At 42.4% G+C, this 12,165-nt stretch overlaps 2 protein-coding genes across 5 annotated transcripts in view; one reads left to right on the forward strand and one right to left on the reverse strand.

Moving 5' to 3' along the window:
* Nucleotides 1-8,351, forward strand: part of fnbp1l (formin binding protein 1-like) — a 37,750-nt gene extending 29,399 nt beyond the window's left edge. Inside the window, exons 10-16 of one of the 2 annotated variants that reach the window (XM_028404251.1) lie at nt 1,863-1,972; nt 2,049-2,181; nt 2,270-2,364; nt 2,660-2,826; nt 2,977-3,014; nt 3,950-4,070; nt 5,091-8,351. In XM_028404251.1, the coding sequence (XP_028260052.1) occupies nt 1,863-1,972; nt 2,049-2,181; nt 2,270-2,364; nt 2,660-2,826; nt 2,977-3,014; nt 3,950-4,070; nt 5,091-5,098 (672 nt within the window). In that variant the 3' untranslated portion in view covers nt 5,099-8,351. Of the gene's footprint in view, nt 1-1,862; nt 1,973-2,048; nt 2,182-2,269; nt 2,365-2,659; nt 2,827-2,976; nt 3,015-3,949 lie in introns of both variants that reach the window. The other variant, XM_028404250.1, reaches the window with a different exon arrangement.
* A 16-nt stretch (nt 8,352-8,367) lies between these two features.
* Nucleotides 8,368-12,165, reverse strand: part of bcar3 (BCAR3 adaptor protein, NSP family member) — a 29,935-nt gene continuing 26,137 nt past the window's right edge. For 2 of the 3 annotated variants that reach the window (XM_028404246.1, XM_028404249.1), the window contains 6 exons: nt 11,474-12,087; nt 10,654-10,769; nt 10,067-10,238; nt 9,865-9,976; nt 9,452-9,655; nt 8,560-9,368 (listed from right to left, as the gene is read on the reverse strand). In XM_028404246.1, the coding sequence (XP_028260047.1) occupies nt 9,190-9,368; nt 9,452-9,655; nt 9,865-9,976; nt 10,067-10,238; nt 10,654-10,769; nt 11,474-12,087 (1,397 nt within the window). In that variant the 3' untranslated portion in view covers nt 8,560-9,189. Of the gene's footprint in view, nt 9,369-9,451; nt 9,656-9,864; nt 9,977-10,066; nt 10,239-10,653; nt 10,770-11,473; nt 12,088-12,165 lie in introns of all 3 variants that reach the window. The other variant, XM_028404247.1, reaches the window with a different exon arrangement.

Consider the following 12,165-nt stretch of genomic DNA (forward strand, 5'->3'; position numbering starts at 1 on the left):
ATCAGTCCCCTTCCTCCTCTCCTCCTTCACCACCTTCTTCCTACTACCACCCCCATCCCACTTATACCCAAGCACGCCTCAGCTCCGACCTTGTCAGCCACTATCTGTCTGAGATAAAGACCACAGTGCCCAGAATCCCCCAGAATCTGAGGGGTCTGAAGAGAGGGGTGAGACAGGAAGTAGTGTGTTAAATGGAGACAGGTTGATGTGGTTTGCTTTTGGGGTTTTTACAAATATTTTCTACAGGCTGTCTGCAGGTTCATTTCAACCATTTCCTTACATTTTTCAGGTTGAGTTAAAAGTCCTTATATTTAGATATGACTGAGAAATCTTCAGACAGCCTGTCGATCCATCTCTTTTGCCCTCTGTTTTGTTTTTGTGTGATTCTTTCTCTCCTTTCATTCATGAGACAGAGTTTTGCTACGATCACACGATGGAGGATCCCTGCTGATTAATGGTGTGAGGGAGTTTTTTAGCCTTGTGGTTGCAGTGTTGTGTGGAGGGGGGTGGTCTGCAGTGGTGTGTGTGTTCTGCTCTGCTAACAGTGTGATGAAGCTGTGTAACAGAGCTTTCTGCTTTCAGACACTTCAGACACACACAAATGTGAGAGTAACACCCGGCCTCACTGCCAAGCCGAAGCATTGATTGGCCTTTATTCCCATCAGTCTGTGAAGCTCTTGGTGTCATCTGTTAAATCTGTCATGTTTCCCAAGCTAACCAACTGCTGACAATATTTCTCACTGCTTATGGAAAAATATCACATTTATAGAGAAGTGTTCCAGACAGACTGGGAAACATAAATAGTAGAAGTTGGCTGGAAGTGCCCCGTGGAATTTTACTATAAACAAACAAAATGTGCATCTTTGATGCCAAAATATTTTATAATTCAGTCAACAGCAACAGTTTCAATAATTGATCAATCATTATTTTTAAGATTAGGCTCATAAATGTGGCCTTTCCTGCTCATTTTTAATCACTAACACTATAATACATATCCTCTTAATGAGCATTAAGCATAACTGCTGTAAAATACTGCATTGTTTACTACTTAGCAGCTTGCTATTCACTGCCTTTACAGACATTTTTTTATACATGCGTTTGCACATTACTGACACCTGGTGTTCATACGAAGCTTAGCATGAATAACACAATCATCAGCCAGCAGAACAGCGACAACAAAAATCTGTTTTGCTCTTTGACCCAGATGTCATCCTAATTTTTTAACAAATTTATGCAATCATCATTTTAGTTGTAATTTTACGTGATTGAAAAAGAAGCAGAAACGTTCCATCCCTGAGTGCTGATGAAAGCAGGAAACACAATCGAGAGGAAGGATATAAATACTCACTGTGGGAGAATATTTATTCTCACCTCTTGATGCATCATGGTTCACTTTTTTGGGATTCTGACGACTAACCAGCGTTTCTGTTTTGTTTTTTTGTTTTTTGTTGTTTTGTTGTTGTTTGGATGTGTTACAACTCAGTGGTCAGTAAAGATGGTAAGTGTGTGTGTGTGTGTGTGTAGAATCTAGCAACATAGGTGTGTGTCCTCACCCTGTAGGACTTCCCTTAGTGTCCAACGCCCACTGTAAAGCCAGTAGTGATGTAAGGTTAGCTCCTTTCCAGGTAGAGTGATCTCCCAGTTTTAGATTGAAAAATGCTAAAGAAGCACTTTAGTACCTGTCAGTGCCCACAACAGAACTCTAATCTGTCCTAGTACAAGTTATATATTTGGACAGGTGCTCTTTGTAAGGGTCTCATGTTACCTGATACAGCAAAACAAACTGCATCTGCATCTGGGCTCCTAATGCTTGTGTCGCTTAAAAAATATAAGAAGAGTAAAATCCTGTTTGTCCTCACCAGGCGCCATCTCTGGAGGATTTCAGCCACTTACCTCCCGAGCAAAGGAGGAAGAGACTGCAGCAGAGGATCGACGAGCTCAACAGAGAGCTCCAAAAAGAGCAAGAACAAAGGTGAGACGTGAACAAATGAACCAGAAAGAGATTTCTCCAGCAAGAAGTAGCGTCATCATCTGTGTGTTTCTGTCAGGGATGCGCTGAACAAGATGAAGGATGTGTACGAGAAGAATCCTCAAATGGGAGACCCCAGCAGTCTGCAGCCCAAAATATCAGAGACCATTTGTAACATGGAGAAGCTGCGATCTGAAATCCACAAAAACGAGGTAAAGACAAGCGGCTGTGTAGGCGGCAGCACCTCCTCCTGTGAACCAAGCCACTTTGAACCAGTTAAATCTCTCTCCCTGTTGGCAGACCTGGTTGTCAGAGGTGGAGGGAAAACAAAGCTCCAGAGGAGACAGAAGACACAGCGCCGACAACCACCATCACACTCCTCAAGGCAGAGAAAGGTACAGCTCACACTTCACACACACTCTGACACACAAAATAAGATGCTGATGTTTTAGAAAGTTATAAAAATATGCATGTTCTGGATTAATTCCAATTTAATTCATACATTTCAGAAGTTTATTATTGTAGATTTATTAAGAAACTTGACGTGTTTAATCTTATCTTAATAATGTACCAATTTTTTAAGGTTTTTGTGACATCAGCTAAAAATAAGATGCTAAAAAACATCTGTAAACACTGAGCCCTGTTTTAGGCATGTACACACACACACACATTTGTCCTGTTTCCCATCAGCCCTGAGGGCAGTTACACAGATGACACGAGTCAGGAGCATCACACCCCTCACCACCGCTCCGCTCCCACACATCCAAACCCAGACCCTCATGAGTTCGACGATGAGTTTGATGATGACGATCCGCTCCCTGTCATCGGACACTGCAAAGCGCTGTACTCCTTTGATGGTAAGAACAGACTGTCACATATTTTAAAGCTGAGTTAGGTAGGTATCTATTCTTCTAAATCTATTTTTTAATAACTAATTGTATCAACATAACACGTAAATGGAGGGAATTAGGATGTGGTTTAATGTGAAGTGTTTGTGTGATGTTTAGGTCAGAACGAGGGGACACTGGTGATGGCTGAAGACGAGGTAAGGACCACTTTTCAATATTTCACCTCAGCAGTTTGTTGTGTGTGTGTGATTCATTGATCTTGACATTAACGTGGAACATGCTCAGTGAGGCCTGTAGGCCGTTTGACCTTGGAGGGACTTTGCTGGGACGTCCACTCCAGGGGAGATTGAATGTTTTTCACTTGTGAAAAAACTTTCTCAGTATAGAGCTCCAAATAATTTGGAAATGGATTTATGACACTGGTGTGCAACAGCAGCTTCTTTAACACCATTGTTTACGTCTTTCCCGCTGGGCGTTGTGTGAACACTCACCTGAACGCCTGCTGATGATCAGTTCATCTAGGACTGATGATGATGATCAGCAGCACCTGCTGCAGCTCACCTCATTAAATCCTATGCTTCTTAGACCCTGTTTCCACATACACGGGTATTTTGAAAAACAGAGACTTTTCCCTTCGTTTGTGCTAAACAAAACAGAGAAAACAGAGAAAAACAAATTAAAACGGAGTTTGAGGCAGTTCGTACGACCTTTTTTTGTGTAGTACGGCTGTCAGAGCAGCTGTAGTCTAGTAATGGAAGCATTCCGGGTAGCGTTTGCATTTCTGTTGGTGTCAGCACTTTTTATGTGTTTGCATTTGATACAGCTCCTCTTACTGTGTAGAGGAGCAGAGACATGTTAGGTCTCCAGGTTCAGCAACTTTAGAACAACGTTTGACGCAAAGAGCCAGACTGCATCCATGAGGCTTCTGATTGGCTTGCACAACTTTCTCCTTCTTCCTACACTGCCACCCACAGGCCTGGCGTAGCCATGACGGCTCTTGGGAGCGTATTTATGCGGGTTAATGCAAATGGAAACGTTTTTGAAAACGATGATGTGTGCACGATGTTATTTTGGAAAACGGAGGGAAAGCTAATGCTCCCGTCTCTCTGCATCTCCTGTCTCTGTCCGTCAGGTGTTGTACATCATCGAGGAAGACAAAGGCGACGGTTGGACGCGGGCGAGGAAGCAGAGCGGGGAGGAGGGCTACGTCCCCACCTCCTATGTGGAAATCACCATGGAGAGAAATAGCAAAGGTGCCGTCACCTACATCTGAAACTGCACTGTCCTCTGTCTGTCTCCATCCCTTCACCCTAACATCACCAAACGGACAGCACCCGATAACCCGCACAGATCCCCCCCATCTTTCTCTCCATCCATCCGTCTGTCTGTTTATTCCTCTAACCCCTTTAATACCCCCCCCCACCCTCCATGTCTGATGTTCAGAGGTGAGTGTGTGAGCACAGAGACAAAGTCTCACCTGATGGTGTTTGATTTGTATATGAGGCGTTTCTCTGTGTGTCTGCTGCTGTTTTGAGACTCTCCTTATCGATCAAAGATTGTTTTATGTAATATATTAGAAACAAATTATTTTTATTATTTTCATGTTTCTCTTTTTCTAACTGGAGATGATGAAACTCCCTGATTTTCAGCTCTTTTTTTTTTAAATGTGTCGACATAATTTGAAGTGAAACGTGATTTTATCTGTATTTCTTCCTGCTCTGTGTGTGTCTGTGTGTGTCTCTTTAGTTTTTTTTCTATTATCTGTGCCATCAGTAGATTTTTGTCTGGATTTAGCCTCAACACAACAAACTCGTTTCAGCTTTTTTCAGACTAGAATTAAAGGTATTTATGTGTCATTCCAAAGCAGAAGTAGACATTTTTCTTCATCAATTTTAAGAAAAAACACAGCTTCCTGTTAAAAATGTAAATCAAAACTATGTTTATATTCTCCACTGAGGATCAAAGTTAATATATTATTAGTATTTTATGTTATTATTATTACAACCAACAGCTTGAGGAGCAAACAAATGTGCAGTATGAGGACACTCACTTAATATTTGGCCTGGAAGCTGATCATAATGCAGCACAAAAACCATATATTGTATCAGTAATACACTTTATTGAGCCTTGTCTTGCAGTTTGTGCGTCCTGCGTCTGAACTTTATTCTGAAAAACCAGCTGTCACTTCCTTTGAGCCGTTTTCACTCCTGCTTCTCTGCAGTCTCGTGTGTGTGTGTTTTAGTAACTGTCCTTTCTCCTCCGTGTGACTGCAGGTTCCTGAGGGTTGCAGAGTGGCCGGGCGATTTGATTGGCTGGTGGAGGGCTCACGCTGATCGCAGATTATTGGTGGTGGGGATTGAGCGAGAAAGAGAGGAAAGAGAGAGGGAGAAAGAAAGCAGGTTGTGAGGGAGGTTTGCATGTCTGCATGCTCGCATCATGTTCATAAAACCTGCAAAGAATTGTGGGAGGTGGGGGGGTTGCCCTAAAGAGTAGGACAGAGACCTGAAAAGACCTTTCAGACAAGGAAGTGACAGCTGCGGCAGCTTCAGCTGAGCAAACACTGATACAACAGTCCTGCAATAAAGTGTTGAATTGGGAGATGTTTATTACATGACTGTTCAGTGACTTTTGTCACCATTGTTGATCATACACCATCTTGACTCCACCCGACCTGGGTGTCTAAATATAGACATGTGATGGAGTTAGCAACCAGGCTGTAAACATATTTATTTCCATTGTAATGATGGACATTTTACCAGAGATCTGTAGGGATTGACTCTTTTTTAGAACTAGTGGCCAGTCAAGGAACTGCAGCCTTGCTCCTCCATGTTATACTTATACTGTACTTTTTCACCAGCAAATGTGCATCATCAGAGAAATGATACATATGAAACAAAGTTCTCATGGAACTTTTGACACTTTAAGCATTTAATGTTAGGATATCTTTAACTTTTAATGGGGTTAATACCCTTTATACATTTTAAAGACCAGCTTTCCTCCTCTTCCTCTGCTTCTGCGCTGAAAGATGAAGCTGCTGGCTACATTTTATTGAATCAAATCAATGCAGCAGTTTGTTGCTTTCCTGTCTTGAAGGATGTCTTTATCATATAATGACAGAATGGAGCATCTCACCTGTGTTCGTTGTGCACTAACAGGATAATCTGCCTTGTATTGATCTAATCCGTCTCTAACTGATTCAACAGCTCAACCTTGCCATACATTTCCTGACACACACACACACACTGTTCTCCAGATGAGAGAATATTCAGACGTCATCCTCAGCATTTCAGGGTCAGTTACCGTAACCACTAACTTTAATTATCAGCGCCGCACTGCTGTGACTCATCCCGTCGTCATCGTTACATCTGTGCTCTGTTGGTGATGTCTGCCTGCCTGAGCCACTCTGCTCCTCATGCCTGCCTCCACCCTCATACAGTCGCATGTTTGTTTGTTTTTTTTATAACGCTGTCTCATCTGTGACCAGTGTGTGAGTGTGTGTGTATGTTGCATGTATGTGTGTGTCAGTGCTTTGCATTTGCAGATAGCAGGACTATCAGGTGAATACAGGACCCCTCCTCCTCCTCCTCCTCCTCCTCCTCCTCCTTCTTTCTTCTTCTTTCCCTCCTGGGTTGTGATACCACCAGTTGACCAGCAGGTGGCAGCCTTCCCCCAGTGAACCACAGCTCAGCTCCATCTGGACTTTTGAAACAAAAGGAGCTCGACTTCATCTCTGCCTTAAAAAACTTTTGAGTTTTTCCTGTGTACATCTTCCATCAGCCACCTGGGGTGTCTCAGCTGAACAGTTCTTTTTCCCATGTAATCGCGTTGTGTTTGTGAATGTGACAACATGCACTACAAAAAAAAAACAGTGTGTGTTTTTAACTGTTGAATGATTTTGTACATACAAACATCAGTCATGTCATTCTGAATGTGTTTCCACGGTGATTGTTTTTAGGTTTGTTTGATTGACAACGAGTTCTGAATTGAAGTGATGCACTTTGCCCTGAAGTACTACAGCATTTGATGAAATGGAAGAGTGAATGAATGAATGAGTGTTTAAAACTGACGCTGGTTTTATACTCTTTTTCTAAGGAGGCTTTGTTTTGCATGATTTTCTAGATTGTTTGACGTCTCTGCTGATTGTTTTAAGCCTGCTTAATAGATACACACTTAGATTATTTAACATAAAGAAAAAAATCCACTATTGAGCTGATCTGGCCGCGCTCCCTGTGTCTCTGATGAAGCTGTGAAACATGCGGAATGATGCTGTCAATGTTGTTACTTGAACTTTTTATTCCAATTTCCACCACACAGCTGCGATCTGCAGGTTCAGTCTGACGTCGTGAGATGTTTCTCAGTCTTTGAGTGAAGCTAGGCTAACTGGCTATAAGGTGGTGTTCTTGTCCTCTCGTGCTGTCGAGTGGCTTGGAGATACAAGAGGATGCAAATAAAACTAGTTTTCCATTTATATAATGATGCCTTGTAAACGAGCACAAAGGACACGCTTTGTGTTGTGTTTACACAAATATCTGATGTCATATTTTTCAGACACGGCTCAGATTAAATGTAATTCCTTAATTTGAATTTAATGATGATCAGATTAATGCAATTAGAAGTGCTACTAATTGTTTTCTGACAGTTTAATGTATATATAAAGTTACTTATTAAAAGTGGATGTCCTCCAGTTGAACATATCATCCAAAGATCTTCACTTTGCAGCGATACAAAACAGCAAATTCAAACATTTTTGTGTTCAAAAATGTCAATAATTTGATTGTTTGAGCCCAAAAATTGAATGTGTTGACCGGGAATGCACAATGTGATGTGCCCACTGCGCCCCCCCAGTGACCCAATGATATCGACTGGATATCAATGGGTAATTTTTTCTCCTTATTGCTCTACAATTTAAATGTTTTTCTATGACTTTCAGGGTCACGTTTGTGACGTCACATCCCGTTTTAGACGTCTTCCTTCCTTGCTTATATTTCTGTCAAAGTATACGTCACAGTTCCTTGAAAGCAGAGCGTCTCAAACCGTCACGTTTGTTCAAAATCTGAGCATTTTAAATTGAACCGAACACACCCTTTGCTTATTTTCGGTGTACTGTCCCTTTAATTTAGAGCTGCAGCAGCTTTTAAATGTGCAAAATAAACCTGTATCTGTCTCGTAATGCTAAGACTGCGTGTATGCTAGAGCTCGAACTCCTGCAAAATCAGCTTTGAGATGCAATGAAATAAACGAATCACCAACACCATCTTCTCCACATTCCTCCTTTTGAACCATGTAAAGACTCAAAAACAAAAAATTCAATAAAACAGCAGCAGCTGGTACAAGTCGTTTAGTTTTATCATGATGTTAACATGTTAATCTGTTTTTTTACCATGTTGTAACCAATGGCAGTACTTCTCTTCTCCTCCATATTGTTGTGCACATGTTTTTACTTTGAATGTTGTCGGACACTTTGTGAACAGTTTTTTTTTCTCTCTCTCTTCTTTTAAGGATATTGTTCTAATAAAAAAATACAATAAGCAGCATTCGGACACAGTGGAATCATTTGTGTTTAGATCATAACAGCATATTTATTAAATCTTACCACAGTAGATCATCATAATAATAATATAAACATATTAAAATCCATCAGCATCTTGTTTTTTGTGTTTTTGTTTTTTACAGATTTCTCTACAGAAGGTATGTACAGTCTTATTATTAACATGCTGATAAATATGTACAGCTGAACAGTTCATACTTACAGACAACAAAAATAAAATAAAAACTTGCTACATTTTCACAGATGCAGAACGTTCGGATCAGGTTTTCTGCTCGGGCGTAAATGTTTTATTTACTCTGGATCTTCATTGGCTGATACTTCCTTAAAAATGAGTAATCAGTGTTTACTGCCGCAGTGACTTCCTGTTTACTGTGTGTGTCTGCAGCAGCAGTGTTTCCCTTTAATATTATTATTACTCACTTTATTTAAGGAGGAGATTCTGTTGCTGCTGCATATGTTTTTTTATTGATAAAACACTGAGGAGACACTCGTAGAACTCAGAATGTGTTTGTTTTATGCTGAAAATGGGCTGATCAGGTCTTTTCAGACTGACTTTACTCTATGTTTGTCATTGATGATGAAAACTAATCATCAATTTAGTTCATGTTGTGTAATAGCTGTAGTAATAAGTATGATGTGCATAGTGCTGATCATTATAGTGAATTTTTGCCCTTTCTGATGGATTTTTCTTGACTTGATTGTGAGCCCTGGACTCACGTCACACAGATAAATTCAATAAATTAAGTTTGACCTGGTTTCCATTGAGTTGAGTGACTCTTCGGTCACTTCCTGGTTGGTCTAGTCATTCACTCATGTGACTCAAGTCAGATTAAGGTTTGTGTTTTGGGAGGTGGTTCCAGTTTCCGTGACAACGCTGTAAGGATGAGGTTAAATTTGCTGTAGCGATCTGATTGGTTGACAGAGGCCCCTCTGCTTCCCCACAGCAGCCGCAGCTGAAAGTCTGTCTTGAACACTTCGAGCAGGTCGACGTCGCACTGAAATCCTGCAGATGGAAAGAGCACAGATTTTTTTTTTAAAAGCCTGAACACAACATGTCTCCCGTTTCCTTTTTTTTCCTAGGTTTACCTTCTAAAATCTGCTTTGCGTTGGCTGTGTAGCTCTGCGCGTTGTGTGCGACGTCACGTGCGGCCTCCAGGTGGCGCAGCATGATGTCACAGCCCTGGTCGCTGGTCTCCCAGAGCTCCGCCCCTTCAGGTGTGATTGAAGGGCGCTCCAGCAGGGTGAGGAGGGGCAGGAGGAACGGGACGCAGACCACGTCAGAAGAGGGCACTGCAGGGAGATAGAAGGTCACCTCAATAACGCTTTGATGATGCCGCTCAGACCGCCATGTTTATATTGTTTAACATCATGTAACTGCAGTATTACTGATCGACTAATAATAAATGGAGAATAAAATGGGACCTAAACTCAAGCCCTGTGGGACACCACTGTTAATGTGGGCTGTGACAGATGGTGGCCTTAAAGGGTCTTCCTGTTACCTGCTCCTTCATACAGGTTCTTGTAGAAAGGTTTGAGTATTTTCTCGTAGTTGATGGCGGTCTGTGTGAAGTTCCTGCGCAGAGCCGTCCACGTTTCCTCCAATCGGCTGATCTGCAGAATCAAACAGCTTTAGTTTAGTCAACAGGTTTTCTACCTTCACCAGAACAAGAAGAGACACTTGTGTGTTGGCAGGTGTGTTACCTGTGGGAGGTCCAGAGCTTTCATCAGGGCCGTGAAGGCGAACAGATCCCCCACCGTGTCCTTCAGCTCCATTGCGACCAGGATGATGCGATTCAAGGTGGACGCTCGCTCCTCCACGCTACCAGTGCATCCCAGAATATCCACGGCGACGCCTATTGCCATAGTGTGGTGCCTGGAAAATGAAGACAGAGGAAGAGGAGGATCGTCAGCACCATCTGCCTGCACTGTTTCACCGCCTTTCCTCAATTCGAGTTTGAGTTTAGCTGAATCTGAAGAAGGATTTTTGTTCATTACAGCAAACAGCTGCAAAGTCTGTTCTCAAAGTCTAGTAAGGTGGATCTTTTATTCGGCAGGCAGGGCCCCTTTGTGGAGAAAAGACACTGAAAACATCCTTTGTACACTGTTTTGGCCCATTGTATGTGTGCAAAGGATTGTGGGTACTCTTGTCAGTGCCTCCCTGGAAATTTTCTAGATGTTTAGAAAAGTCCTTTGACAGGATTTCATAACACATAATGTTGTTTACATGCAGTAAATCATGAAAACATCAGAGAACAGCATTTTGATTCTTCTCCATCCTGTGTCTGTACCTTTCCATCAGGTCTAGCCTCAGCTGGTGACCGTGGGGCAGCGTCACCAGCTCCAGACCGGAGGACACGCCCATCCGACCTTTCAGCTCCGCGGTCACTCCAAGGATCCTCGCCACCTGGAGGGTGATGGAAGTGGCTGTTAAACCCGGTTTTAATCACATTTCAGATGTGACGTGGTTTTATGGCCGCAGCAACATCAGGTGCAGGACGGACACAGCAGCAGCAGTAAACATATGTTCACCTCCACATCAGATGGAACATCTGTCTGGTGAATACTGAATTGAATTACAGTGTTTATGTCATGTTGTTCTTACACAGCATGAATAATTTTTATATATATATATATATATATATATATAAAGGCAATAATTCCTTGACAGTGACAGGGTTTTGTATTGTAATTAATTCCTTAATTTACCTTCTGTGGAGGTAAATGGAGAGAAAAAAAACTATTATTAATTAATTTACAGCAAACTTCATATTTTCGAGCATTATTTGGTAAAAGCATTGATTGATATTAATTAATTTTTTGAATCAAACAAATAAGAGAAGCTGTGCTGTTCCACATGAATAATGTGTCCATACTTATACTGTCCAGCAGAGGGCCCAAAAGAGCTCAAATTTGCACTATGTATCCACTGTCATAGATGAAGATGCTGATTATATATTTTAGTCTTAAAGTTTGCTTTTTTGCATTTTATTGAACTGACTTAAATTGATTGATTGACTGATTGATTATTAATTGTTTGACTGAAATGTAGCCTTAAATGATCTCCCTCTGTCTCATACAGTGTGTGTGTGTGTGTGTGTGTGTGTGTACCTGGCAGTCGGCCATCAGCAGGTGTCTGGCTATACTGTGGTGATTGTGTCTGAGCAGCAGCTCCTTGGCTCTCTTCAGAACCACCATCTCCAGCGGTTTGTTCTCTGGAGGCAGAAGCTGAGACCCGAAGTCAGCCGGCCTGAATGTTGACTCTGTCTCCACCACTGGCCGCTGAAAGCTGCTCCTCGTATCCTTCTCTGCTTCTTCCCTCCCAGCATCCTCCTCCTCTTCCTCACTGGTGTTCTCCAAGGCGGCGATGGCGTGATGGTAGGAACTTCTGTCCAGCCCTCTCCGTCCTCCCACCTCCTCCTCCTCCTTCTCTCTCCCTCTCTCCCTCTCTCTCTTCAGTCTTTCCACATAACTGCAGAGAGTCAGCTGGAGTTGGGGTTCTGTGATGGGGTTTGGGGAATTCGGCTGCTCCCACTCCAGAGGGCTGCAGGACCTCCGGTCAGCAGGGCTCGGCTGCCGCCGCTCAGTCTGTCCTGCTATCACATCTGGATCGGGATACTGAAGTCCATCAGCGGGTGAAACCACGCGGCTGGAGGAGCTGAAGGGGTCTGCAGGCGGGAGCTGCAGGTGGAGATTCAGGGGCTTCACAGGAGGAACAGGAGGCGCTGTGGAGGAACATTTGTTTATTAATTAATATTTATAACAGACAAAATGAAATGAAAACCTAAACTTTGTTTGATGGT

Source organism: Parambassis ranga, chromosome 4 (assembly GCF_900634625.1).
Source record: "Parambassis ranga chromosome 4, fParRan2.1, whole genome shotgun sequence".
NCBI classification, from domain to species: domain Eukaryota; kingdom Metazoa; phylum Chordata; class Actinopteri; family Ambassidae; genus Parambassis; species Parambassis ranga.